The 27310-nt window shown below is 35.0% G+C and overlaps 1 protein-coding gene across 10 annotated transcripts in view; it reads right to left on the reverse strand.

Moving 5' to 3' along the window:
• The window catches only part of PDS5B (PDS5 cohesin associated factor B), a 249318-nt gene that overhangs the window by 114720 nt on the left and 107288 nt on the right, over positions 1-27310 (reverse strand). For all 10 annotated transcript variants that reach the window (XM_074216065.1, XM_074216066.1, XM_074216063.1 and 7 more), the window contains 4 exons: positions 21716-21867; positions 19913-20026; positions 4446-4527; positions 2345-2393 (listed from right to left, as the gene is read on the reverse strand). In XM_074216065.1, coding sequence (XP_074072166.1) covers positions 2345-2393; positions 4446-4527; positions 19913-20026; positions 21716-21867 — 397 coding nt within the window. The remainder of the gene's footprint in view (positions 1-2344; positions 2394-4445; positions 4528-19912; positions 20027-21715; positions 21868-27310) is intronic.

The following is a 27310-nucleotide window of genomic DNA, read 5'->3' on the forward strand; positions in this document are numbered from 1 at the left end:
TCTAGATAAATTACTAGTAAAACAAATACATATTTCATAACCTAGAAGTAAAGTAATGGGAGCCATTGAAGAGTTTATAAGTAAAAAAGATAAGTTAGATCTGTGTTTTAGCATTATCAATTCGGCAACTGTATAGAATATATTGGAGAAAAGTTATTATAGTTTAGAAAAAAGATGATGGGAACAGGAACTAGAGTAGAAGCTGAATGAGTGAAGAAGACAAGGATTAAAGAGAAATGAGGCTAACAAAAAAAAGTTAAGAATGACTCTTAAGCTTCTTTTTTTTTTTAGATTTTTTGCAAGGCAATGGGGTTAAGTGGCTTGCCCAAGGCCACACAGCTAGGTAATTACTAAGTGTCTTAAGGCTGGATTTGAACTCAGATACTCCTGATTCCAGGGCTGGTGCTCTATGCACTGCGCCATCTAGACGCCCCGACTCAAAGCTTCTTAACTAGGCTAACTGAAAGCATGTTAATGCTGTCAAGAGAAGTGGAGTTTGGTAAAAATGATGAGTTGAGAGGGAAGGGTTCAACATTACCAAATTTGACATATTTATCAGATCAGGCAAAGATAAGTAGTAGGCAATCTATTTCAGAATAAAGGAGAGAGATGAGAGATAGAAATGTAGATAGGGTACTATCTGTATAAATATAAGTGAATCTGCAGGGAGCTCATGAAATCATCAACCAATCATTCAACAAGAATTTTATGAAGTATTCATGAACTAAGTCAAACTGGGTCAGGTACTGAAGATAAAAACACAAAAGTGATAGTCTCTATCCTCAAGGAGCTTACACTGTATTGGAGAAAGATATCCCTATGGGGGATTATCCACACAATGAACAGAAGAAAAATGAAGATAGACCAGACCAGACCATAGGAGACTAAAAACAAATGATGGGAGAAAACTGAGTAGTTAGAAAAGCATAGAGAGGAAAAACATTCAGGAGGAGAAATGAAAGAACATGACAAAAGATACTAAGAGGTATCTAGAAAGGATAAGAGACTTTCAGGAGGAGAAATGAAAGAACATGACAAAAGATACTAAGAGGTATCTAGAAAGGATAAGAGACTCAGAAGTTAGAAAAGCTGATAATATTGGACAAAGCATTTTCAATTGAGATGTGGGGTTTAGAAATCAGAAAACAAGGGTCTGAAAAATAAAGAGGAAATAGAGTTAACAGAGACAATAAATTTCTGGTTGTTTGGATGTGAAAAGTAAAAGATATGCTATTGTAGCTTGAGGGAAAGATAGTCTGATGAGGTTTTTTTTTTTTTTAAAGATAAAGGGGATCCAAAAGACTAAAGACAGAAAAGAAAGGAAATGATAAAAGAGTAGAGTTCCTAGAAGAAATAGGAATTAAAAGTAAATGTGGAAGAGTGAGATTTGGTAAAGAAAATCTCTGCAAGAAACTTGAGCAAAAGTGGAGAGAATAAAAGATAAGGAATTTGGGCACTGAGATATATATATGAAGTGAGGAAGAAAAAAGTTCACAACAGAAGTACACTACTAAAGAACAAGGGAAGGACCCCTGAAGAGAGGAGAGAAGAAGGTAAGATTTTGGAAAGCCCACGTCAAAAGGGTTATATAGAATCAAATAGTGAAAGATTGTCAGTATTAGTGAAGGGCCAGTTTAGATTATATAACGTAAATTTATGGTGAACTCAGCTTGTACAACTGGTTGATTTTCTCCAGGAACATACAGTAGCATGTGAATAGGATAAGAGATAGGGTTAAGGGTATAATCAAGGCATGACTTAATGACAAGACAGGATGATAAAGGATTCAAGTATATACCTAATAGTGTCTGGCTGAAAGAAGAAAAAGAGACCAAAACAAGAGTAACAAACTAGAAGTACAGAGGAGGGGAGACAGAAAGAATGGGGAAGATTAAGTCATGGTGAATATTAAAAAGGATGAGATACAGAGAGAAATAGAATAGAAGATTATAGTTATATAGAGGAATTTCAATATTCTACATAATGCAGGGGGAATAATTATGGGTGATGTTCTCATCAATGATATGAGCAGGCTGAGGTGTACTGAAGTTGGTAGAATGAAAGTTGTGTCCACAGAAGAACTGGGAGATCAAAGTATTTGAAGGAACATGAACAAGCCACTATTCTTATTGTTTTTCTCCTAAAACATACTAAGCATCACACTAAAAAAGAGAACATCAAAAAATTTCAAATCACAAAAACTATCAAGATAGTTGGATAACAGTTTATTTACTTTTCCCTACATTATTATTTACAGGCAACTCTACAAAACAGTTAAAATTCACATGTAAAAGGGTTATTTAAATTCAATCTTGAGAATTATGAACAACTTTAAATGACTTACTTGTAATTATCATCACTTTGGAAAATATGGCTTTACCACTGGCATCTGTCTGTAAGTCACAAAAAAAATAGAAAATTATAAATCATTACAAATAATCTTCATGATATATAAATATGCAAAAAAACTTTATTTCATGACCATGGGGAACTCTCTCTTCCACACCAATACACAAATCTGATTCACTGAGGTTCAGAAAGGTTAAGTGACTTGTTTGGGATTACAAAGTACATAAGACTTAAAGTTATTATTTAAATCCACATAATCTTGATTTTGAGTTAAATTTGTATTATATGATGATGCCTCTGTAATTTCCATTACAAACTATAAATTTCATTAAAAAGTTAACTTTTCATTATACAATTTTAAAAAAAACATGATTATTAATGTTCTCCATTTAAAAGACTTGGTGCCATTGATAAAAAAAAAGTTTTATATTGATATGTATTGATAACATGTCAATAATAATATTCAAGAAGAACACAACTTAAAATTCGAAAAAAACACCTTTATCTTTATAGTTAACTTTCTATTCTGAAAAAAATGCTTGCCAATTAGAGGTACTTGCATATTTTCCTAAAAAAGGTAATCTGAGGTGAACTATAAAGTCAATTTTCCCTATCACTCTATTACATGCAAGTACCTAAGAGCATTAAATTTTCATTTTGCTTTCCTAAAATATTACCTCTAGTTAACAAATACTTCCTATGCAATTCATAGACATGTTTTCATCTTTTTATGCTGTGGCAATATAAAAGGCTTTATTTTTTTAAGTGCACATAGAGGGAAAAAAAAACTCTTTATCTCATTTATATTTGGTGAAACAAGGTGAAGTTGAATTCTCCTCAAAATAATATCCAATGGGGGGGGGCAGCTAGGTGGCGCAGTGGATAAAGCAATGGCGGGAGAACCTGAATATCTAATGGGGAGAAAAGCCAAAATAGCATTGTAACAGAAAATGATAGGAATAAGAAAGGCAATATGGAATTATTCAAATGAAGCGAATAAAATGGTTATACCTAAGGACTTAAGAGATTTCATTACCTGGTTTACAATGCAAAAATGCCACTGTCCTCATCTACACTTCAAACCAATTCCATAAAGCCATTCTTTTACTGAAAGCAAATGACACTTATTATTAAGCCTTTATTTTTTTTTTAAAAAAAGGCACGGTGGTGATTACTTTATGCTTTTTTTTAAGCCAGTCACAGGAAATATAGCAAGTTACAATGTACATTTTTTCATTTGAGCCCCAAATTATCCTGTAAATACTATGGGGATTATAATCCTCCTTTAATACAAATGATGAAATGAAGACTCGGGGAGTCTTAAATGATTTCCCCATTATCATGAAGCTAGAAAGTCAGGATATGAAACCAGAGTTTCAACAACTTAGATCCATATTCCTTCCACTCTGCCATACTGACTGAAAAATATTTGAACGTTGTAAAAGATTTTAGTATTCTAGTTCTAAAAGGACATAAAACCCAATAATTTTCAAACACAAATACTTTTCTTTCATGATAAAATGTCATCTTTTCCTAGTTATCAGCTGAGAAGCAGCTTGATATATAGTCAAAAGAGAACTGAAGTCACAAAAGATCTGAGATCAAGTCCTACCACTGACACCTAATAGGTATGTAACTAGTTAAAGTTATTTACCCTCTCAGCGTGCTAGCAATGTTCCTGAGATTGTAAATGCAGAGAAGATGCTTATTTATATTATTTCTCACCCAAGAGTTTCCTATATCAATTAAATTATAGATCTAGTTCCTATTCTATTTGCTTTTTAAATGTCTCATCACTAATAAAAATGTAAAGGTGGCTTAGATATTTCCAGTGACTTAAAATGTACAAATTTTTAAACAATGTCGTAAAAATGTCTTTAAAATGTCACAAGAAATATCTAGTACTAAAATATGCATGGAGAAGTAAGAAACAAATTTTTCTTTTTCAGAATGTTGTATATGCTATGTGTGTGTTGAGATGAGTCATTATAAACTATGGTCCTCTATCCCCAATGACCTATTCAAAATAATAATTTAATACAAAATAATGCACTAATCCAACAACAAAAATAGGTTATCAAAAAAATAATACTTACCTTAGGTTGTTTAATTAAATCTAGCAAATCCTTTACTTGATGCCGGAGAAGATTTTGACATTTCCACATTTCATTTAATGCTCTGAAAAATATCAGCAGATAAATATAAAACCCAAAAGAATTACCTTTAATAATAATGCAACAATATTAAAATGTCTTAAATATATTATACAACATTCATAATTCCTAAAACTCCAAATTTACATATAAATATATTATTTTATCACTCAATTTTTTTTTAAATTATGGTTAATTTCCATTCAGACACTCCTAGTAAACTGTTCTAAAAATGGACAGCAATTGCATCATGAGCAACTATTTAAGGGAATATCCTAACAGTGGAAAAATAGAGCATCAACAATAAAATTAAGAGATTTACCTGAAAAAATATTAAACTATAAAAGCTATGATCTGGAGACAAAAGTAGCAATGTTAATTTTAAAGAGGAAATCAGACTTCTGCAGATGGGAAGGGAATCACAATAATGTACAAAACAAAATAAAAAAAAAAATCACACAATAGGCAAATCCTTAAATTAACCAAATGCAAAATTCTTAGAATTAGAAGCCAAGCAAAACATTTTAGCAATACTTGGCTCATTTTTCTGACATTTATATAAATACAAATATCTGTTTAGCTATGTTAAGTGTGTGTACAGATATATGTGTGTATATGTATAGTTGAGGCAGCTAGATGATGCAGTGGAAAGAGTATCTGGCCTGGAACCATAAGTTCAAATATAGTCTTAGACACTTTAATAGTTGTATGACCCTGGGCAAGTCACTTTATCTTATTTACCTCAGTTTCTCAACTGTAAAATGAGCCGGAGAAGGAAAGGGCCAAGTAATTTTGCCAAGAAAACCCCAAAGGGTGGGGGCAGCTAGGTGGTGTAGTGGATAGAGTCCAGCTCTGGAGTCAGGAGGACCTGAGTTCAAATCCAGCCTCAGATACAACAATTGTCTAGCTGTGTGACCTTGGGCAAATCGCTTAAAAACCCCATTACCTTAAATAAATCAAATTAAAAAAAAAGATTATAAAAAGATTATTTGCCTTTTTTTCAAGCCCAGGAACACTGATGATATATTATCCACTGAAAATCAGCAGGAAATGTAGCTATAATGAATTAATGAAGATGAAGTATCTCTAAATTTATCAATCCTAGGGAAAATATATAATTGAAATAAAAATTTAAAAACATTCTGATATAGATCTAATATATATACATTGAGATTCTCTTTTACAGGTGATTGCATATAAATTATCCTTTCCTAAAAAAAATAAACATCAGTCATCCTTTTAAAAAATGTATTTATTTTTCTTATGATAAGTTGCAAAATATGGTACTTAGAAGTATGACTGAGAAAACCCTGTGAGACTTTTCAGGTATCAAAGAGCCCTTTTATGACAATGGTGATTAATATAATACATTCTGGGACCTAGTGACTGAGAGATAATTGATTTACAACAACCTAAAGCAGAAGTATTACAGCCTACATATCAAAACTGCAGAAATTCATCTTGCTATGAGTTTGATAGCACTAACATCAAACAGGTAGAGAGCAATAAGAATCAAGATGTGAAATCACGTCTTTGTATTCTAGAGCAAGAGGAATGCCCATTATAACATCCTTTTGTTTTACTTTCATGGGGATGGGGTGAGTGTAGGGGTAGGGAAATCAGGAGAGATATTTTACATAAATATAAAAAGCACCAAAGACCAGAGGTGTCAAACTTAAAACACTGACCTGGAAAATTGCAAATAAATGTTATCCATATTTTACTATATTTTTATTTAATTTGGAAAAGTTTCTAATTATATTTTAGGCGGGGGGGGGGGGGTTGCAAGGCAATGGGGTTAAGTGACTTGCCCAGGTCACACAGAATTATTGTCTGAAGCCAAATTTGAATTCAGGTCCTCCTGACTCCAGGGTTGGTACTCTATTCATTGTGCCAATTAGCTACCCCTTTCTAATTATATTTTGATCTGGTTTAGATCACAACAGAGTTTTGCAGTATATTGTGATCTAGCCCTATGCCTGACACCTCTGATAGAGACCATTAAAACCATGGGAAGTGGAAGAAGAAAACAGAACAGAAAACATAGGAGGAAATGGAATACTTCTATTTCTTCATTGAGTTACATATTCTGGAAATTTTCAAACTATATGAATACCCCAAATGCTAAGAGTTCCACACATTTAAATACATTTTAAAAATATCTCTTTTCCCTTCCACAACCATATTTATGTACAAATATATAAAAATACTTTAGATTGCCCTCCATTTCCATTCTGAATTATGCACATCATTATACCACGAGGAGAACTAGTATTGTTAATGAGATTTTACCAAAGAAGGGATTAGATATCAAAGTAGAAATAATTAGAAATTAGGGAGGACATCATGAAATTTCAGGCTTTATGACGCATAAGGAAAGAAATAGAAGGCAAGTTCAGGTGTGCAGGATAAACTTCAGTAAGAAGACTTTAATTTCAAAGAAAGGATAATTAGAATCCCATGATCAAACTGTCTACAGAGAAGGTATGTTTAACAAAAATTAGGAGGCTCTCAGAAACCAAGTGCCACAAAACCAGTCTGATGAGGAAGAAAAAAGGAAGTTGCTTAAAAGATGTAGATTAAAAAAGACAAATGTAGACATAAATAAGTATTTCTAACTCATGATTTTAAAAAATGAAAACAGGGGCGGCTAGGTGGCATAGTGGATAAAGCACCAGCCCTGGAGTCAGGAGTACCTGGGTTCAAATCCAGTCTCAGACACTTAATAATTACCTAGCTGTGTGGCCACTTAACCCCATTTGCCTTGCAAAAAAACAAAAAATAAAAAAATAAAAAAAATGAAAACAAATGGGCAGATAAATGAAGGTAAAAGCAAGTAAGAGAGCTGCCATATAATTAATGCTAAGAACAATAGAGGATCACTAAGTGAACTGGAGAGGATAATTGATATTGTTTCTCATTTTTCACTACTAGGGATTGGTTTTTTTTTCCTTCTATCTTATAACACAAGATCTTTGAGCTCACCACAATCATCAATCCTCTTACCCCTCAGTTCTCTCCCAAGTCATCATCATCACACCTACAATGGTTAATTCTCTTTCATATTATGACCCTTAGATGAACCAGTTTTAACTACACATCATCTCCAATTCTCCAGACTCCTGCCTCTTTATCCTATGCTGATCATGTCTTGCTAAGTCTCAACTTCAATGACTCCCATCATCAACAAACAGCCTTCGCTCTTTATGGGTATATATGTTGCTAAGTCTAGCAGGCAAAAATCAGAAAATCATGCTGACTAGGAATACAAATTGTTACATAATCTTAACTGCACCTCCATTGCAGCAGGGCAATTATTTTGCACATCCAAATCAATTTATTATCTCACTCATTATGGTATCTTTTCCAAACTTCTTCATCTCTCTTCAAGGTATCCATATTATTCTTCCTATCACATCAGTCATCTAAGAGCAATGAATATCTTATGTTTTATTGAAAAAATTAAAGTCATTTTATTTGTCAAAAGCATTCTTTTTTCCTGCTATCTCACACTACTCAAGAATCTTCAGTCATCCTCTCCTCCTTCAATTCTGTCTCATATAAAAATGAAGGAGTGGTATTTTTCTTTGTCAAGACTAACTTGACTCCATTCCATCCTGCCTTTACTAACAGATTGGCACCTCACTCTAACCCTATCTACTGACAGCTTACATCCCGTCTACAAACACAGCCATGTTTTCCTCATTCTGAACCAATTCCTACTTGGCCCATTCATCCCTCCCTCCTAGCTATTCTAGCTTATACATCTCTCCTCCCTTTCATGGCTAAACTCTTTGACTAAGTCTGACTATCAGTGTCTCCACTTCCTTTCCTCTTATTCTTTTCTTAACTTTCTGCAATCAATCTTCTGATCTCATCATTCTACTGAAACTGCTCTCCCAAGTTACTGCAGATCTGTTAATTGACAAATCAAGTAACTTTCACTCCTCATCCTCTTTGACCATCCTCTTTGACATCTCAAGTCTTTGACACTTATAATCACCCTCTTCTTGAGGGTATCTTCTCTCAAAATGTTCATGACACTGCTTTCTCCTGGTTCTTTCTCTTACCTTTCTCACTTTTGGAGAATCTTCACCCAGATTGCACCTACTTCTCTTTTATGCCCCCCAAGGATCTGTCATGGATATCTTCTCTTTCCCCTTATATATTCTCCATTCAATTATCATCTCTCTCTGAAAATAATTCAATTCTCTATTTGAGCCAGCCCTAATCTCTCTCCTAAACTCCTTATATATCAATAGCCTATTGATCACAACGGATGTCTCACAAACATTTCAAACTTGCAAGGTCCAAAACAGAATACATTATATAACCCACACAGCACTCTCATCTTGACATTCCCTATTACAGTTCAGGGCACCACTACCCTCCCAGTCACCCAGGCTCAAAACCTGTGCCATTCTTGATTTCCAGGCAGGTCACATAGCTAAACAGATGCCAAGTCTTATTAAACCTTTCAAAGAGTTTTATGTTCTCTTCTTTCCTACCATACAATCACCACCCTGGTTCAAGCCCTCATCGCCTCCTGCCTGGACTATTTTAATAATCTGCTAGTTGTTCTCTTTTTCTCAAGAGTAAGTCCAGTTCAATGATATTAAACTCAAATACAAAAGTAAACTTTTTGAAGTGCAGTTGTGATCCTGTCACTCCCTCACTTCTTCCCTTATATGGCTCCCTATAGCCTCTAGGATCAAATATAAGAGTCTTTCACTTTAAAAGCCCTTCACAACCTGGCCTCCTCTTACTTTCCAGTTTCTTACACTTTAATTCAGCAACACTGCCCTGCTTGCTAATCCTCACATACAACATTCCATATTCTGTCTCTGATACTTAGCATTATTTCTCATTCTTGGAATATTCCCCCTCCTAACTTCTGCTTCCTAGTTTCCCTGGTTTCCTTTAGCACAAATCTTACCTTATACAGTAAGGTATACTTTATAAAGGAGGTCGCTGTTCATTTTCCCAGCTATTAATGCCTTCTACTTTCCAATTACCTTCTTGTATCTTGTATATGCATGATTATTTGTGTATCTTTCCTAAATTGCATGTGAACCCCTTCAAAGAAAAGAATGTTTTTGTTTTTCTTTGTATCCCCAACAAAGAAAATATAAAACATAATACCTGGAACCTAAAAAGCACTAAATAAATGCTTTTTGATGAACAAAACTTAAAAAAAAAAAGGCAACATTTTCTTGCCCAAATTCATGATTTAATCTGTGTATGAACAAATCTCTGCATTTAATCTTCATTCATTGATTCAGATGAGTCAATAGTTTGCAGATGATACCCATAGAGAACTGCCTACAAGAACGAGGTCCTTATGTAGCTCACAACAAGGAATCTCAGAAACACAACTTGAAACCCAGGATTCTAATACCAGTTCTATATCTACACATTTCATAAGGGTGAAACTTAATGTGGATACATGTAAAGATAAATAATTATGTAAGAACAACTGTAGAAATACAAGGACAGGATTTAGGAAATATGACTACATTGGTTCATGAGAAAAATAACTGAAGATTCAAGAGTGTGACCCAATAGTCAAAAAAGTACTGTGATCTTTACAGTCCTTTAATAAAGCTACCAAAATCTTTACCTAAGTATCTTCTTCAAAGGTACAAATTGCAACCTATATTTATCTTCACATTCTGTACAATTATTGTTGATATTCTTCCACTGATCCTTTAGAGAGGATATATTAACTTGGGTCTATCTATCTCCTGGGTCTTTTAATATTCTGTGGTTACAAGTTCAAAGTAGTTCTACTTTTTCAATCCTACATTACATTTACCTCACATCTTCATCTTGCATGAAAACAATCTCTGGTAATGTGCTACATTCTGAGCATGAATGTTTACAATTCAACTGAGTGACAAAAATTTGAAATTTCAGAAACTGTGATGACACTTAATGGTTGACTGGCAAATATAATATTACTAGAAGACTATCTCTGGTGTTAAAATGATGGTATTTTTCTCAAAGAGTTACATTAATAAAAGCAAAATGTCCAGAAAGGAGATACTGATAGTTTCATTTTATACTAAACTACTGAAACTATATATTAGGTATCTTGTTGAGGTCTTCACACCATATTTTAGAAAATATAAAATATCAACAAAATAACTACTAAAGCACTATTTGGAAAACTGGAAAGAAGTCTAGAGAAATTAGGTATAGATCAACACACATAACAAAATAAGCTATAAATTGATACATACCTTTGAAATAAAAGAGTAACATAATAGAGGATAAAGAAATTAACTGTCACATGTGTGTATGTGTGTGAAGAATGCATGACTCAGCTAGGGATAAAAAGTATCATAAAGAAAAATGGGGGTGGAGCCAAGATGCCGACAAGAAGGGATCGAGTCTTAGGAGCTCTCTGATAAAAACTCATAAACTAAGGACTCTAACTAAACTTTCGAGAGACGGAACCCACAAAGGGTCCCAGTGAGGCAGTTCTCCTACTCAAGGTAACCTGGAAAAGAGCAGAAAGGCTCTGCTCCCCGGGATCCGAGGGGCGGCCTGCCAGAGCGGTGGCCCGCCAGAGCCAAAGAACTTCAGCCTCCCGGAGGCAGCCCCAGGGTGCTGGGAGCCATGGCTCACAGCAGCGGGGGAGTCTCCTGAGCTGCACCCCGAGGAGCACCAGGCACAAAGTGGGGGAACAGCAGGGGACCTCTGCCAGAGCGAGCACATGGAGCCCAGCCCTCAGGGCACACAGAGAGCAGCATGGTCTTTCCCCAGCCCTGATCCTGGAAACAGAAGCAGGCAGAGCTGGTAAGCAGGAGCCCCCAGGGCATGAGCCCATTGAGCTGAGGGAGGGGAGTGAAGAGAGACTGCAGAGCTCTTCTGTCCTCTGCCCCTGGAACAGGACTCTGGGGCTCTGACCACATTCAGATCCTGATCACAGTCTAGCCCCCCCCCCCCACCTCAGCCCTGTGGCAGAGGGAGGTGCTTATGGTCATTCACAGACCAGGAGGGAGGACAGAGCCTCACACACTGAGACCCTTGTGGGAGTGTACCAAAAGCTCAAGAAACACCCCAAACCAGGCCCAGGATGGGAAAATGAGCAAGCAGAGAAACAAAAAGAAGACTACTGAGAAATATTTTGCAAATGAGCCCAAGAAGGACCAAAATACTCAATCTGAAGATGAGGAAGCACAAGCTCCTGCATCTAAAGACTCCAAGAAAAACAGAAATTGGGCTCAGGCTATGACAGAGCTCAAAAAAGACTTTGAAAATCAAATGAGGGAGTTGGAAGAAAAACTGGGAAAAGAAAGGAGAGAGATGCAGGAAAAACATGAAAATGAAGTCAGCAGCTTAGTCAAGGAAATTCAAAAAAATGCTGAAGAAAACAGCATGCTAAAAACCAGCTTAGGTCAAATGGATAAAACAGTTCAAAAAGTTATTGAGGAGAAGAATGCTTTAAAAAGTAAAATTGGCCAGATGGAAAAAGAGATTAAGAAAACTCTCTGAGGAGAACAAATCCTTCAGACAAAGAATAGAATTCAGGGAGATGGATGAATCTAACAGAAATCAGGAATCAATACTTCAAAACAAAAAAAATGAAAAATTAGAAGAAAATGTGAAATATCTCATTGAAAAAACAACTGATATGGAAAACAGACTTAGGAAAGATAATTTAAAAATTATTGGAATACCTGAAAGTCATGATCAGGAAAAGAGCCTTGACATCATTTTGAAAGAATTACCACAGGAAAATTGCCCTGATATTCTAGAAGCAGAGGGCAAAATAGAAATGGAGAGAATCCACCGATCCCCCCAGAGAAAGAGATTCCAAAAAACCAACCCCTAGGAATATTATAGCCAAGTTCCAGAACTCCCAAGTCAAAGAGAAAATATTACAAGCAGCCAGAAGGACACAGTTCAAATATCATGGAGCTGCAGTCAGGATCACACAGGACTCAGCAGCAACTACATTGGAAGCTCATAGGGCTTGGAATATAATATACCGGAAGGCAAAAGAGCTTAGAATGCAGCCAAGAATGAACTGCCCAGCAAGGCTGAATGTCCTCTTCCAGGGAAAAAGATGGACTTTCAATGAACCAGGGGAATTTCAAATGTTCCTTTTGGAATGGCCAGAGCTGAACAGAAGGTTTGATCTTCAGATACAGGACTCAGGTGAAGCATGGAGATTGGAGGATGGGGGGAAATATGAGGGACTTAATGAGGATGAACTGCATGTATTTCCTGCATAGAAAAATGACACTGATAATACTCATATGAACCTTCTCAGTTAACAGAGCAGGTAGAGGGAGCTTTTATAGTTGAAGCACAGGAGAAAGCTGAATTCGAAGATAAAATATGGTGTAAAAATGGAGTCAATAGAAAAAAAAGGGAAATGGAATGGGAGAAAGAAAAAGGAGAGGGGGAATAGGCCAAGATATTTCACATAAGATTTTTTTAATTACAATGAGCTATTGCATTGATATGGAAGGGGGGAGGCAAGGGGGAATGAGGGAAACTTTGCTCTCATCAGAGATGGCTAGGAGAGGAAATAGCAAATATACTCAATGGGGTATAGATATCTGGAGTAAGAAGGAGGGGAGAGCAGGGGGAAGGGGTGGGGATGTGAATAAAGGAGGAGAGGATGGACCATGGGGGGACAGTGGTCAGATATAACACATTTTCTTTCTTACTTCTTGCAAGGGGCTGGGATTGGAAGGCCTGCCCAGGACCACAGGGCCAGATGGATTCTGTGCCTAAGGGGTGGTATGGGGGCTCAGGGCTTCTGGGCCCCAGGACCAGGATCTGTCTGCTGTGCCACTCAGTGACCCTACAGCAGAGTCATAGTGAAAGGAGAGAGAAAACAGAGTACATGGTAGTGGAGAAATAAGAAAGGAGGGAGTTGTGATCAGCAATGGCAATGGTAGAAAAATATGGAAATAATTTTTGTGATGGACTTATCATAAAGAATGAGATCCACCCATGACAGAGGTGTTGGTGTTAGAACAAAGACTCAAGCACATTTTTTGTTATTATTATTTGGGGGAGGGTGCAAGGCAAGTGGGGCTGGATGGCCTGCCTGGGGCCACATAGCGGGGTGATCTTTGGGTGTCTGAGGCCGGATTTGGACCCAGGTGCTCCTGGCTCAAGGGCCAATGCTCTGTCTGCCACCCAGCCACCCCTACTATTATTACTATTTTATTTTATTTTGGGTCTTTTTTTTTCTTTCTTTTTTTTTTGGTTTTTGCAGGGCAGTGGGTATCAGGTGGCTTGCATGTCACATGGCTGGGTGATTGTTGGGTTTACGAGGCTGAATATGGTGCTCGTGGCTCCAGGGCTGGAGCTTCGTCCATTGAGCCACCTGGCCATACCTACAATTATTACTATTATTATTTTTTTATTTTAATTTTTTTATCTCTTTACTTTTTTCCGCCCAAACAAGTCTATCTATATTCATGGGGAGGAGGGGTATTTTGTTTACTTTGTAAACAAGAATATTTTATTAATGTAAAAAAACATTTGTACAAAATGAGAATAAAAATAAATTTTAAAAAAAAGAAAAAAAGAAAAATGGGCAAATTTTGTTGAATAAAATATTTTGGCACAAAAAAAACCCCACCCCAATTCAGGTAAAATTAAGAAAAGCAGAGAAATGACCAAATTCTTTGCAGCAATATTTCTCTAATAAAGATCCCCTTTTAAAGATATAGAGATAATTCAAATTTGTAAGGATAAATTATCCAATAAATAAATGATCATAAGATGAATATGCAGTTTTTTGGGAAAAATACAAGCTAATAATCATATTAAATTATCTAAATCATTAATAATTAGAGAAACATAAAACAACTCTTGAGGTACTACCTCCTATCTATCATATTGGTTAACAAAAAAGAGAAAATGACATGCTAGAGGAACTATGAGCAAAGAGCACATCAATGCCCTTAAACTCAAAGCCATTAAACTCTGTATAACTTTTGACTCAGCAACATTGCTAACTAGGTCTGCATTTAAAAAGAGATAAAAAATGAGGGAAAAAAATATAAAAATATTTATAGTGGCTCTTTATGGTAACTAAGAATTGGAACCTCTAGGGAAGTCCATCTTTTGAGAAACAGCTAAAGAAGTTAGGGTATATGAAGATTTTGGAATATTATTTTACTATAAAAAAATTATGAAGAAGATGGTTTTAAGATAAATGTTGAAGGGAATTTCAGAAAATAGGTAACATTAATGCATTGTTGGTAGAACTAGGATTTAGTCCAGTCTCTGGAAAGCCTTATGGAACTATGTATGTTCCAATAAATAATTAAATTGTGTCTATTCTCTAATTCAGTAATGCCACATACCACAAAAAGATCAAAGAACAAAAGGGCCCATACAAAAATATAGCAGCTCTCTTTGCAATGACAAAGAATTGGAAACTAAGGGATGCCCATCACTTGGGGAATGGCAAAACAAATTTTGATATACAAATATTATAGAATACTATTTTGCTTTAAGAAATAATGAAAGGGTGGGTGGCTAGGTGGTACAGTGAATAGAGCACTGGCCCTAGAGTCAGGTATACCTGAGTTCAAATCTGGCCTCAGACACTTAATTACCTAGCTGTGTGGCCTTGGGCAAGGCACTTAACCCCAATGCCTTGCAAAAACCTAAAAAAAAAAATAATGAAAGGAATGGTTTCTCAGAACCTTGAGCACTGGAAAAAACAAAGTGAAGTGAGCAGAAACAGAACAACTTATATGCAAACTATAATAATAGAAAAATAAACGACTTTGAAAATCTTGGGAACTCTGTTCAATACAGTAACATCCATGATTTCAAAAAACTAATACTACAACATGCTACCGAATTCTAACAGATATATTTTGTTTGGATGTGACCAATGCTGAAATGAGATGTATTTTGTTTGGAACTGGTCAATGCTGCAATTTGTTTTGTTTGACTGTCCTTATTTGTAATTGGGGATTTGTTTTTCTTTCTTAACAGAAGAGAGAGAGAGAGAGAGAAAGAGAGAGACAGAGACAGAGAGAGAAAGAGAGTGTGTGTGTATGTGTGTGTGAGAGAGAGAAATGAGCATGTGTTGATTGCAATTTTTTTTAAAATTTTTTCAGTATTTCAAAGCCAAAAATATCATAATTATTGAATATCTGCTAGTTTCATGGCTTTTCTTTTCTGATCTACCTGGGTTATTTTATAGGAAATTTAACATTAATGCAAAAAGGAAAAGCTTCCTTCAACTAATATTAATTCTTTCAGAAAAAAATTTTTTTAACCATCTTCCAATGCATACATGAAATGCTATTGAAAAGATTCCACTAATAGAGGTGAAAACAAAGGAAAAATAGGCAACTTTCATTTAAAAAAATTAACAAGCTTTTGCCAAAACAAAATCAATACAACTATATCAAGAAACAAAGAGGAATGGCAGTTAAGTTTTGCCATCAAAAAAAAAAAAATTAGGTAATCTGACATGAATATATAGGATTTAATAACTATTTCTCAACAGATAAGTGATCTATCCACTGATGTATCCAAACCCAGCTACCCACTAGTAGGTTGTTTTTGTTCCTATTCTGGAAGAGGATCAAAGACATCATAAGGGTGATTTCTTAACTACTAAATTAAATGGATTTAACTGAGGTAGAGCTCTGCAAAATAGATCACCTCATTCTCTTTTCCAGTGTCAAGACAAAAGTTAAGGTAACTGACAATGCCCCAGGCTGTAGTGAATGACCTTGATCTTTCTAAATTAAGATCTTTTCTGGAGGTAATGAATGCTTATTCAAAGACTAAGGGTTAAGGATGAACTGAAGTAAAAGAGCACAACAAAAAGTTCAAGTCCACAATAGAAAACAATTCCTATTTACATTCATTCTAAGTCAACAAAAGCTAAATAAAGAAGAACAACAGAGGCTTGAGCTGGAGGCTACTATTAGCCTTTTAATGAAAGTCAAGAGTGATTTGGGTTTAAATGGTAGGCTATTTTTCCAAAGTATTTTTCAAGAAATCATAAATGAAAATTGTACAAAATGAAAATCAAATTCAAGTTTTAGGAAGAAAAAGGTCTAATTTCTAATTACAAAAAAAAAAAGAAAAAACCTAAAGAACTATCATCTTTTAAATGGCTCTTCATATATAGATTTGTGGAGGGCTTAAAAATTCATTTTTCTCAGTATTAAACAATAAATTAAAAATTATTAAAGGGATGGTGGGAAGACACATGGCACTATTGGTGAAGCTGTGAATTAATGTAACACTTCTGAAAAAACAATTTGACATCATGCAAGAAAAGATATAAAATTACTCAATTCTTATCCTCATCCTCTAAGGACTGATGAACTCCAAGTAGTTCAAAGTCAAGAAAGTTCTATTAGCACCAAATATTGTAATAGTTTTTGTTTTTGTTAAAGTAAAAAAAAAAACTGTGGGTAAAGTGAACATTTGATGCAGAATGGCTGAATGAACTATGACACAAAGGCAAAGCAATTTTATGAAGTGATAAGGGAAAGGGGAAAGTAGTAAGTTCTATGCATCATTGCTAAGTACTTAACTATTATCCCATTGAATCTGATTTACTTATATTGGACTGCAAGAATTCTGAAGAAGCAAAAAGGGACTTATACAAAGTTGAAATAGAAGAAAACAGAAACTGCTGAAAATGAGTAGAACAATGTTAAGTAACAGGGAGGAGATACACCTTTATACTTCTTAGTTTGAAGGATAACTATCAGTAATAATGACTTTTGGGTTCAAGTAGGGTACTGCTATTTGGGTATTGATACACAAAACAAGAGGCTAATAAGAGAACATTTAGTTGTACCTGATATAGTCAAGTCACATAGTCAAGATGAACAATGTAAAGAACAGGAAAATGTTAAAAAAAAAAAAAAAAATCTGTTGTGACAGACCAAAAGAAAGAGTATAGGATGAAAGTCCAAAATTGCTGATTTTTGGGGCGGCTAGATGGTGCAGTGGATAAAGCACCAGCCCTGGAGTCAGGAGTACCTGGGTTCAAATCCGGTCTCAGACACTTAATAATTACCTAGCTGTGTGGCCTTGGGCAAGCTAATTAACCCCATTTGCCTTGCAAAAACCTTAAAAAAAAATTGCTGATTTTTCAAAAAGGAACAGACAGACATGGAATTTTTCTTCAAGCCACCTATATAACCTGTTTCCTCTCCCCATGAGCAAAGGATCTTCCCTCATACTTTATGAAATATAACTGGAAGAATTCAGATGTGAGCTCTTTCCCTAACTTTACAAATGAAATTTCCTCAACATAAACAATCTCCATTTTCTTCCCCTTTGCAGTCACAGGAAAGAAATAGCCTTTCTTCTTGACAAGGAAAATAATCCCTAAATCTGATCTCTTCCTAAAAATTTTTATAATCGCTTCTCCTTTTCTACATACTAGGTGGGTGTTTTTTCCCCTAATAATACCTACAAACAGACCAGGTTTCCCCCTTCCAAAAAAAAAAAAAAAACTTCGCTAAACCCTCCTATCCTATAAACAAATGTTATAAGTATCCTTTTCAGTCTAGAAAAATCACCCATACCTATACATATATCTACTCTTCTTTACCTCTACTTCCTCACTTCCCATTCATTTCATAACCCATAATAAAATGGTTTCCTACCACCCTACAGGGTTACCAATGATCTCTAAAATATTATTACCTAATTTTTTTTTCTCAGAAAATGTTCTTTAAATCAGCCCAACAATAATTCAATATGCATCTAATATGTGATAGGTACTGTGTCAAACCCTAAAGATACAAAGAAAGGTAAATAATACTGCTTTCAAGATCAGTCTCACAGAGGAACAATATCCAAACAACTTTTTGGCCTCTCAGCAACACTGCTGATCATTCCCTCTCAGTCTCCTGGGCTGGATCATCATGAAGATCAGTTTGCCTAGGCACAAGTGTACCTCCTCCACCCGGACTACCCCCAGCCCCAAGGCTCTTTCCTGGACTCTTCTCTTCTTTTTCAAGGAGTCTAATTAGCTCCTAGGTGACTTCTGGGCTATCTGTAAGACATGTGCAGCTTTCCTCTTTCTCCTCAGTTCCAGTTATACATCATCAAATAGCTAGCTACTAGATAGCTACCAGTATTTCCATTAAGTACTTCAATTCATCAAGTCCAAAACTAACTCATAGTTCCCCCTAAATCCATCCCTCCTAATAACATTCTTATTTTTCATTATCAGCCTTTTATTTACACTGGTTTGCAATTTTGCATGTACCTTCAACAATTCCCTTTACCCTCATCCAACATTTCCCACCTCCCCGTTCAACTAGCTAAGTTTTACCTACTGTACCTTTTACAACTTATCTTATGTCCGTCTCCATTTTACAAGCATTCATTATGTTTGTTCTACTAAGTGCTGTCTCTGATTCATATGGACAAAAGTCCCCTGAATCAGAACCTATAGTGTAACTCCACTATCTATCCTCCAATCAATTGCAGTATCTGAACTTATAAAACCATGTACTGGTCAAAAAGCTCCAGAGGCTCTGGGATAAAATATAAATTCCTCTTCTTTGACTTTAAAAAAAATTTTTTTTTTGCAAGGCAATGGGGCTAAGTGGCTTGCCCAAGGCCACCCAGCTAGGTAATTATTAAGTGTTGGACTTGAACTCAGGTACCCCTAACTCCACTGCGCCACCTAGCTGCCCCTTCTTTGACTTTTGAAGCATATCACATCTGGTTCCAACTTATAATTCCAGACTCATTTTGTATCCTCAACTTATCTGGAAGGATCTCCCTCCGCATCTCCATATCTTGGAATCTCTAGGTCCATTTCAAGGATCAGCTCAGATGTCTATTTCTATGCAGGGCCTTTCCTGATTCCCCCCAATTGTTACATGTCATCTTCCCAGTGCCTCAAAATTGCTTTGTATAGTTTACATTCACTTATCCATGCACACCCACAGTATCTATCCACAGTAGATCAAAAGCTTCTTCTTGACTGCAAGGACTGTTTTAATTTTTCTCTTTCAATATCTAGCATAGTTCCTGACACATGATCAACACTACAGTTATAACAACCATAAAAATAACAAAAACAACTAGCCAACATTTATTCAGAACCTTATGGTTTGCACAGTGCTGTCCAAAGTCTATCTTATTTGATCCTCACTACAACCCTGGGAAGCTGGTGTTATTATTATCCCCATTTTGCATTTGTGAGGGAAAAAAGAAGTTAAGTGACTTGTCCATGGTCATAAAGTTATTAAGTGTCTGAGACTGAATTTCAATTCCGGTTTTCCAATCTGGGGCATTATTCACTGTACCATCTACCTGCCTATAAATGCTTATTTAGCTGAATTTAAATTTTCTAACCAAAATGTTTTTGTTCCTTATGTTCCTTTTATCAAATTGCCTAAGATAGAATGTCATAGGAAACCTACTTCACAGCATTTAAGTCCAATGTAGCATACAGGTAATATAAGCATTTCATTCGTTCTGTAGTTTCCAAATTGTGAGGAACCATGTACTGAGCAAAGATGCGTTCAACCAGTAACCTGAAAGGAATATTAAGAAAAAAATTTTATTGACAAAAACATCAATGACCATATAAGTTTGCACATGGCACTTTAAAATGAAGTAGAAGCTGTAAATGAAATAAGTTATAAATAAATTCAAAGGGATTTGCGATTATTTCATATTCGTTTATGGCAATAGGTAAAAAATGCAACATACTATGAAAAAATTACTATACAGTAGTATGAAGTCTATAAAATCTATGCAGAAGAGCTTCAATTTTTTTAAAAATATATGAAAACTGCAAAACTTGTTAAGGAAACAATCTATAGATATCCAACCATAAAAGCATTTTCTCATCTCAGAGGATTGGTAATTAGGAAAAGTCCTCATTTCAAAGTTAAAATAAGGTCAACTGTTTCTGTTAAAAGCAATAAGCTAGCAGGCCTCTCTGTGACTATTATTACTGGTTTCAAATGATTAAGTTTGTTATTAGCACAATCTAACCTTGATTATGAAAACAAATTCATATCAAATAGGATGGTATATAGTCTTATTAAATGTTTAGAGAGCAAAGGATTCTTTTTTTCTTCTGAATCTCATGCCAAAGGAAAAACAAAAAAAATAAAAATAAAAACCTGAGATCCTTATAAAGCAAAATAATCAAAAATTAATAACAGCAACTTAAAAACAAACTAAGTACATTCTTGCTTCCAGAATTCCATTAAGAAATGAGGTACAATTTTACTTTTTAAAATGAACAGAAAATTCATACCCTTCCCTCAAGTGTTTTGTACAGAAAATATAATAGAAAAAACCACTATTGAAATTACAGCAAGTTAGAAGGGTCTATCAACAATGACCTTTGCTCTATATTAATCTAAGGGCGGGAAAAGTTCCAACTGTAGGATCAGAGAGACAAAAAAACCCACATAAACAGATTTTTTTTTAAGGTTATCAGTTACATTTGCATATTTGTTCCCAACCTGAGTAAAGTTCTGGTAAAAGGTAAAAAATGCTGTGCACTTTTCACTTTTGCCTTAATACTAAAACAATATCTATACTGGCCAATAGTCTTGCAATCCAATATTCTGACCACAGGGGATAAGGATAGAAGAGAGTAGTATGACAATAGCTTTGAAGTCAAGTCCTAGCTCTGAAAAGTATTAGATACTATTAGGACAGAAAGGTTCTCACTCTTTTCTCTACAGATCTCTAGTACCTCCTCCAAGACTATCATGGGATTTTTAGGAATGTTGAGAACATAATATATAGATCATGAATACTTACAGACTCAAGATTACAACTAGACACTTTTAAAAGAGCTCAGTTTAAATTCTTCCAGTGGATTGTCCATTCCATTCCTCCACACATTTTGTGTGTCTAAGGGAAACTAAATTAGAAATCTGGAATAGGAGTATCAAGTCTATAAAGAAAACCTCAATTCTTTGCTATCTACTACTCCATATAACAATTTTCCAGTTAACCCTTAACAAAGACATGTTGCAAAAAGTAAAGTTTGGGAACTTAAAATTCAATCTTATAAAGAATGAGGACTTAGTTAATTGGTTTTAATTCTTTCTCTAAAAATTAAAAAATAAATTTAAGTTTATACAGAAATACATATGCAATTTTTTTCAAGTGAAATTAAAATTAATAGTCATTTTGAAAGCACTTTTAGCAATGACTCAAAAAGGGAAACTGATTATGCTCCAAAGGGTCAAACCTACCGGTCATCAATACTGTTTTGGTAATATATATGTAGCAATTTGTCCTTGATCCATGAAATTTGTTTTGCAGCTTCTTTTCCAGCCTCTGACTGTAACGAATATTTCTTGTAAATTTGAGCAAGTCCCATCATGGCTTCTTTCCTTACTCGCCACTTAAAAAAAAATATATATACATATATATATATATAAAATGTCATTTTTATTAAATAAGTTTAGAAGAGGTAATTTTAAAATTATCTTTCACTTAATTAAAAAAGCACCTTTTGATATATAAATCTTCTAATAAATACTGCACATGAAACCAACCAAATATACTTATGAATGTGCTCTCTCTATCAAAAATAGGTACAATTGAAAAGTCTGTAACAAATTTATATTTTAATTTAAATTTTTTTAATGGGGAAGATTGTAAATCTCTAAATACTTTTAAAGATGCAAAAATTAAGAATGTAAATAAAAGGACAAAATGTAGAACCACTTTGCAAAACTTACATGCCATAATCTATAATTTTAAATATTCTTGACCATTAAAATAGCAATTATTTAATGCCTTAATACTTCAAAAATATCTGTAATTTTCATAATATAATTTTCCACCAATGCATCTCAAGCCTTGGAAGATAGTTTAATGAATTTCTAATGAAAGAAAAATACTGTTATCTAGTAGCTAACTTCCCATTCAGTTAAAGTTTCTAATTTTAGTTTGATCTTTAGAATAACGACTATGGAAACATAATTGAAATCATTCTAAATTGGTATTAATTGATCACAAATAATATTCCCATAACATAACCTTTAGGAACCTAGAAGTTTCATGAATGCCATGAGGAGTCATCACAATGGAGATATAGGATTTCTGTAACGTAAAGTTATCTTAAATAGTCTAATCCCCCCTCAATTCTGACAAAGAAAAAATTCAAGTTTGAAAGGATAAGTATCTTGCCCCAGGTTATAATGGATCTTAGTGAACTGGATCCATGACTTTTACTAAATAAATTATTATCATCAACAAACATTTACTAAGTACCTACAATGTGCTAAATGCCAAAATCAAAATTTTTTCCTTTTTTGATCCTAATTGCAACAATTTACAAATTGACCTATTTCCATTCTCTTCTGTCTCCAAAAGTCTCTCCACACAACCACCAAATTGATATTTCTCAAACACAAAGCTGAACATGAGATATCTCCACTCAAAAATCTTCAGTGGTAACTTACTGCCTCCAAAATAAAATGCAAACATCTGACCTTGCCATGTGTATAGGACAATATAGCTCCTAGCAACTTTCCCAGTTCTCTTTTATATTTACTCCCCTTTAAGCATTCAATTTAAGACATTCAATGTCAAATTGCTTATATGTGACATTTCATTTTCCACCCACATGCCTATATACAAGGAATCTCCCATCTTTTAAACTCCTTACTGGTCCAAAAAAAAAATCTCAATCTTCTTTCTTTTTCTTTTTAAGAAAGATTTTATTTTAAATTTTACAATATACCCCCTTACTCTTGCTTCCCCCCAACCCCCCCACAGAAGGCATGTTAGTCTTTACATTTCAATCTTCTTTCAAATAAGAACTTCAGTGATTCCTTCTAGATAACAACTTTGCTTTTCTCTCTCTTCCTTTCCCTGTTACTAATACTCTAACCTTTTTCCTCTTCACTTGTTTGTACACATTATTCTGCCAGTGCTCCTTGAGAACAAGTGAATTTTTCCTTTTTTCTTTGTATCCTCAACACAATGTCTTGTATATAATAAGCAATTAATATCTTAAAATGGAATTTTCTGGATTATATTTCTTAGCACTTTTTATGCTCAAGTTATCACTGGTAATTTGTTACTATTACATTCACTAAGAGGGTTTCTGTTATCTTTTGGCAAACCAGATTTTTGACTTTTTTTTTAAGGTTTTTGTGCAAATGGGGTTAAGTGACTTGCCCAAGGTCACACAGTTAGGTAATTATTAAAGTGTCTGAGGCCACATTTGAACTCAGGTCCTCCTGAATCCAAAGGCCAGTGCTCTATTCACTGCACCACCTAGCTTCACCCCCTCCCACCCCAGACTTTGACTCTTGAGAAACTATATGGGTGTGAAGTTCAGGCTGTGCTCTTCCTCCTAGTTACTGTTCATTTTTTCATTACATGTCCAAAGCAAATGTGATGCCACTCATCACAGCATTAAGATACCATATTCTCTTAATTTCTTTTTATTATGAACTTAAGCAAACAATATTTTGAAAACTTTTTTATGGAGGCAGCCAGGTGGATCTGAGTTCATATCTGATTTCAGACACTAAATTGCCTAATTGTATGACCTTGGGCAAGTCACTTAACACCATTGCCTTGCCAAAATAACAAAAAACCCCTTTTTTTAAATTCTGAACTTAAGAATTAAAACAAGCATTCCATAACAAGGTAGAATAGAAAAATAGAGGATTGCACCTAAAACTGCAGATCTATTATGTACAATTTGCTATTTATTTGAGAGAGAGAGAGAGAGAGAGAGAGAGATCTGGATGCACATAGCACCTTCCTTCTTAGGATCTTTGCAATTAATTTGGGTATTTTTAATAGTGACTTGGTCACTAAATGAAGTTCTTTTTTTTCTTTTCTTTTTTTTTTTTTAGATTTTTCAAGGCAATGGATGGGGTTAAGTGGCTTGCCCAAGGCCACACAGCTAGGTAATTAAGTGTCTGAGATAGGATTTGAACCCAGGTACTCCTGACTACAAGGTTGGTGTCCTATTCACTGCGCCACCTAGCCGCCCCACTAAATGATATTCTTAAAATGCACTGTTGCTATATAAAATGTTCTCTTGGTTCTGTTCATTTCCTTACATTCCATCATACTACAATCTGCTTAGCCATTCCTCAATTAATGGGCATCCCAGTAAATTCTAGTTCTTTGCCACCACAGAGTTGTTATAAATATTTCAGAACATATAGGTTCTTTACATTTTTCCTTAATCATCTTGGGAAATAGAACTAATAGTTGCATTGCTCTGGTTTGGAATTTGGAAAGGTTGGATCAGCTCACAGATCCACCAACAATGAATTAAGGTCCCATTTTTTCCATATCCCAATATGTGTCACTTTCCAATTCTACCATTTCAGCCAATCTAAAATATTTTAAGTGTAAAATTATATCTCAAGATTGCTTTAATTTACAATCAAAGACCTGGGATGTTGCTTATGTCTGTCATTTATTACTGAAAAACATCAGAGGCTACAAAGAGTACTGACCTGGAGGAGTTAGGAAAACTACTTTCAAATCTTACACTCAAAAACAAATTTCTTGGAGTCTCAGGTACCCAATCTATAAAAGTGAAGAAGTATTTATACTATCCCTGACTTAAGCAATATTTAAAAGAAATCAATTTGTTAAATCATTTATTATTTTTATCTAGCTGTGTAACCTTGAACAATACACCTTAACTCTCTCAGATTCATTTTACTCATCTGTAAAATTATAAAGATGGAATAGGAACACAGGACTGACAGATCTCCCCAACCTCCAATTATCTATATTCTATGACATGAAAAAAAATTTCCATTTTATACACTGTACAATTATCTTGCTTGTTTTTCCTCTCTCCTACTGCCTTTTGACCTCTGATCTTATCAGTCCACTGAAACTGTTCTCTCTTTAATTAATAAATTCAATGGCCTTTTCTCAATGCTAATTTTCCTTGACCTTTCTGCAGCTTTTGATCACTCTCCTCTTTAAACTCTTTTCTCAAGATTTTTCAAAATACCACTCTCCTGGTTCTCCTTCTACCTATGACCACTCCTTAGCTGTCTCTTTTGCAGAATCCTCCTTCAGATCAGGTGTAATATCTGTAGCTGTCCCTTAGGGGTTTATCCTGGATCCTCTTCTCTTCTCCCTCTACTCTGCTCTGCTCTGCTCTACTCTACTCTACTCTACTTGATGATCTCAACAATTCCCATGGATTTAATCACCATCTCCATGCTAATGATTCTCAAATCTACTTTTCCTGTCCTAATCTCTCTGCTGACCTCCAGTATCACCTCTCCAACTCCCTTTCAGACATCTCAATATGTCCAAAACAGAACTTACCCTTTCCCAAATTCCTTATTGTCAAGAAAGTAACACCATCCTTCCAGTCACTCAGCCTTGAAACCTACAAGTCATTCAAGATTCCTCACTATTTCTTACTCTCCAATCCAATCTATTGCTAAGATTTATTTATTTTTACCTTTGCAACATCTATTGAATATGTCCCCCTTTCTCCATTGACATTGTCACCACTCTGGTGTCATAATCACTTAATACCTGAACTACTGCAATAGTAGGGCTGTGGATCAACCTGCCTCAAGCCTTTTTCTCAATCCACCTAGCCACTAAAATGTTTTGTTTTAAAATACTGTTTAAAAACGTTTTATTTTTTTGTTTTTAAAACAGAGGTTCAGTCATCTCTCTCTCTCTCTCTCTCTCTCTCTCTCTCTCTCTCTCTCTCACACACACACACACACACACACACACACACACACACACACACACACACACACCTACCTCTCTTAATAAAATCCAGTGGCTTCCTACTGCCTCTAGTATTACACTTTATTTCCTGATTCATATTTCTATGATCTTGTAACACTGGCTTCTGACTGTTCCACACTCCTTATCTCTTTGCTCCAGGTATTTTCTCTGGCTGTCACCCAAGCCAGGAACATTCTTCCTCCTTAGCTCCAACTACTGACCTCCAAACTAAAATTCCACCTTCTACAAGAGGTCTTCCTCAACTCCACTTAATTATATATTCTGTACACAGCTTGCTTTGTATGTGTATAAATATTTTTTTACAAATTGTCTTCCAATTAGACTGTAAACTACTTGAAGTCAAGAAGTGTGCTTTGCCTCTTTTAAAATCCCTAGTACTTAGCATAGTGCCTGGAATATTATAGGCATACAATATATATTTATTAACTACTCTGGCTAAAATGTGTGTTGGGAGACCCTGATGTCTGAAATGAGTAAATGAGCAGTCAGGCTGGAATTGAGAGGTGGGGGTGGGGGTGTTATTTACTTAATATTACTATCCCTGTCTGATATTTAAAAAAACAACTAGAAAATGTCTTTTATTTTTTTTAGGTTTTTCAATGCAATGTGATTAAGTGGCTTGCCCAAGGCCACACGGCTAGGTAATTATTAAGTGTCTGAGGTCGGATTTGAACCCAGGTACTCCTGACTCCAAGGCCATTGCTCTATTCAGCGTGACACCTCACCACCCCAGAAAATGTCTTTATTGTGATGTTGATACAATTATCAAGAAGATTATATAGTTAGAAATATAATAGAATCTGCCTTAAAGTTAGGAAGTCTTATCTCTGTCACAAATAGTACCATTTGTGTGACTCTGGGTAAATCATTTCCTACCTCCTTACTCCAATAAACTACCAAGACTATAAGTTACTAAAGATTACAGCTCTGTAGATCTGGAGCATTTCTTCAATGAGGAATTCCCTATACCAGTAATCATAGGTGTAGTTTCTATCCTTATTTCTCCAGCAAATGTGTTACCAAGCTTATCAAAGTAGGGGAAAAAATAATGAAACATTTTAAAATCAAAAATA

The sequence above is a fragment of the Macrotis lagotis genome, chromosome 1, assembly GCF_037893015.1.
Source record: "Macrotis lagotis isolate mMagLag1 chromosome 1, bilby.v1.9.chrom.fasta, whole genome shotgun sequence".
NCBI lineage: Eukaryota > Metazoa > Chordata > Mammalia > Peramelemorphia > Peramelidae > Macrotis > Macrotis lagotis.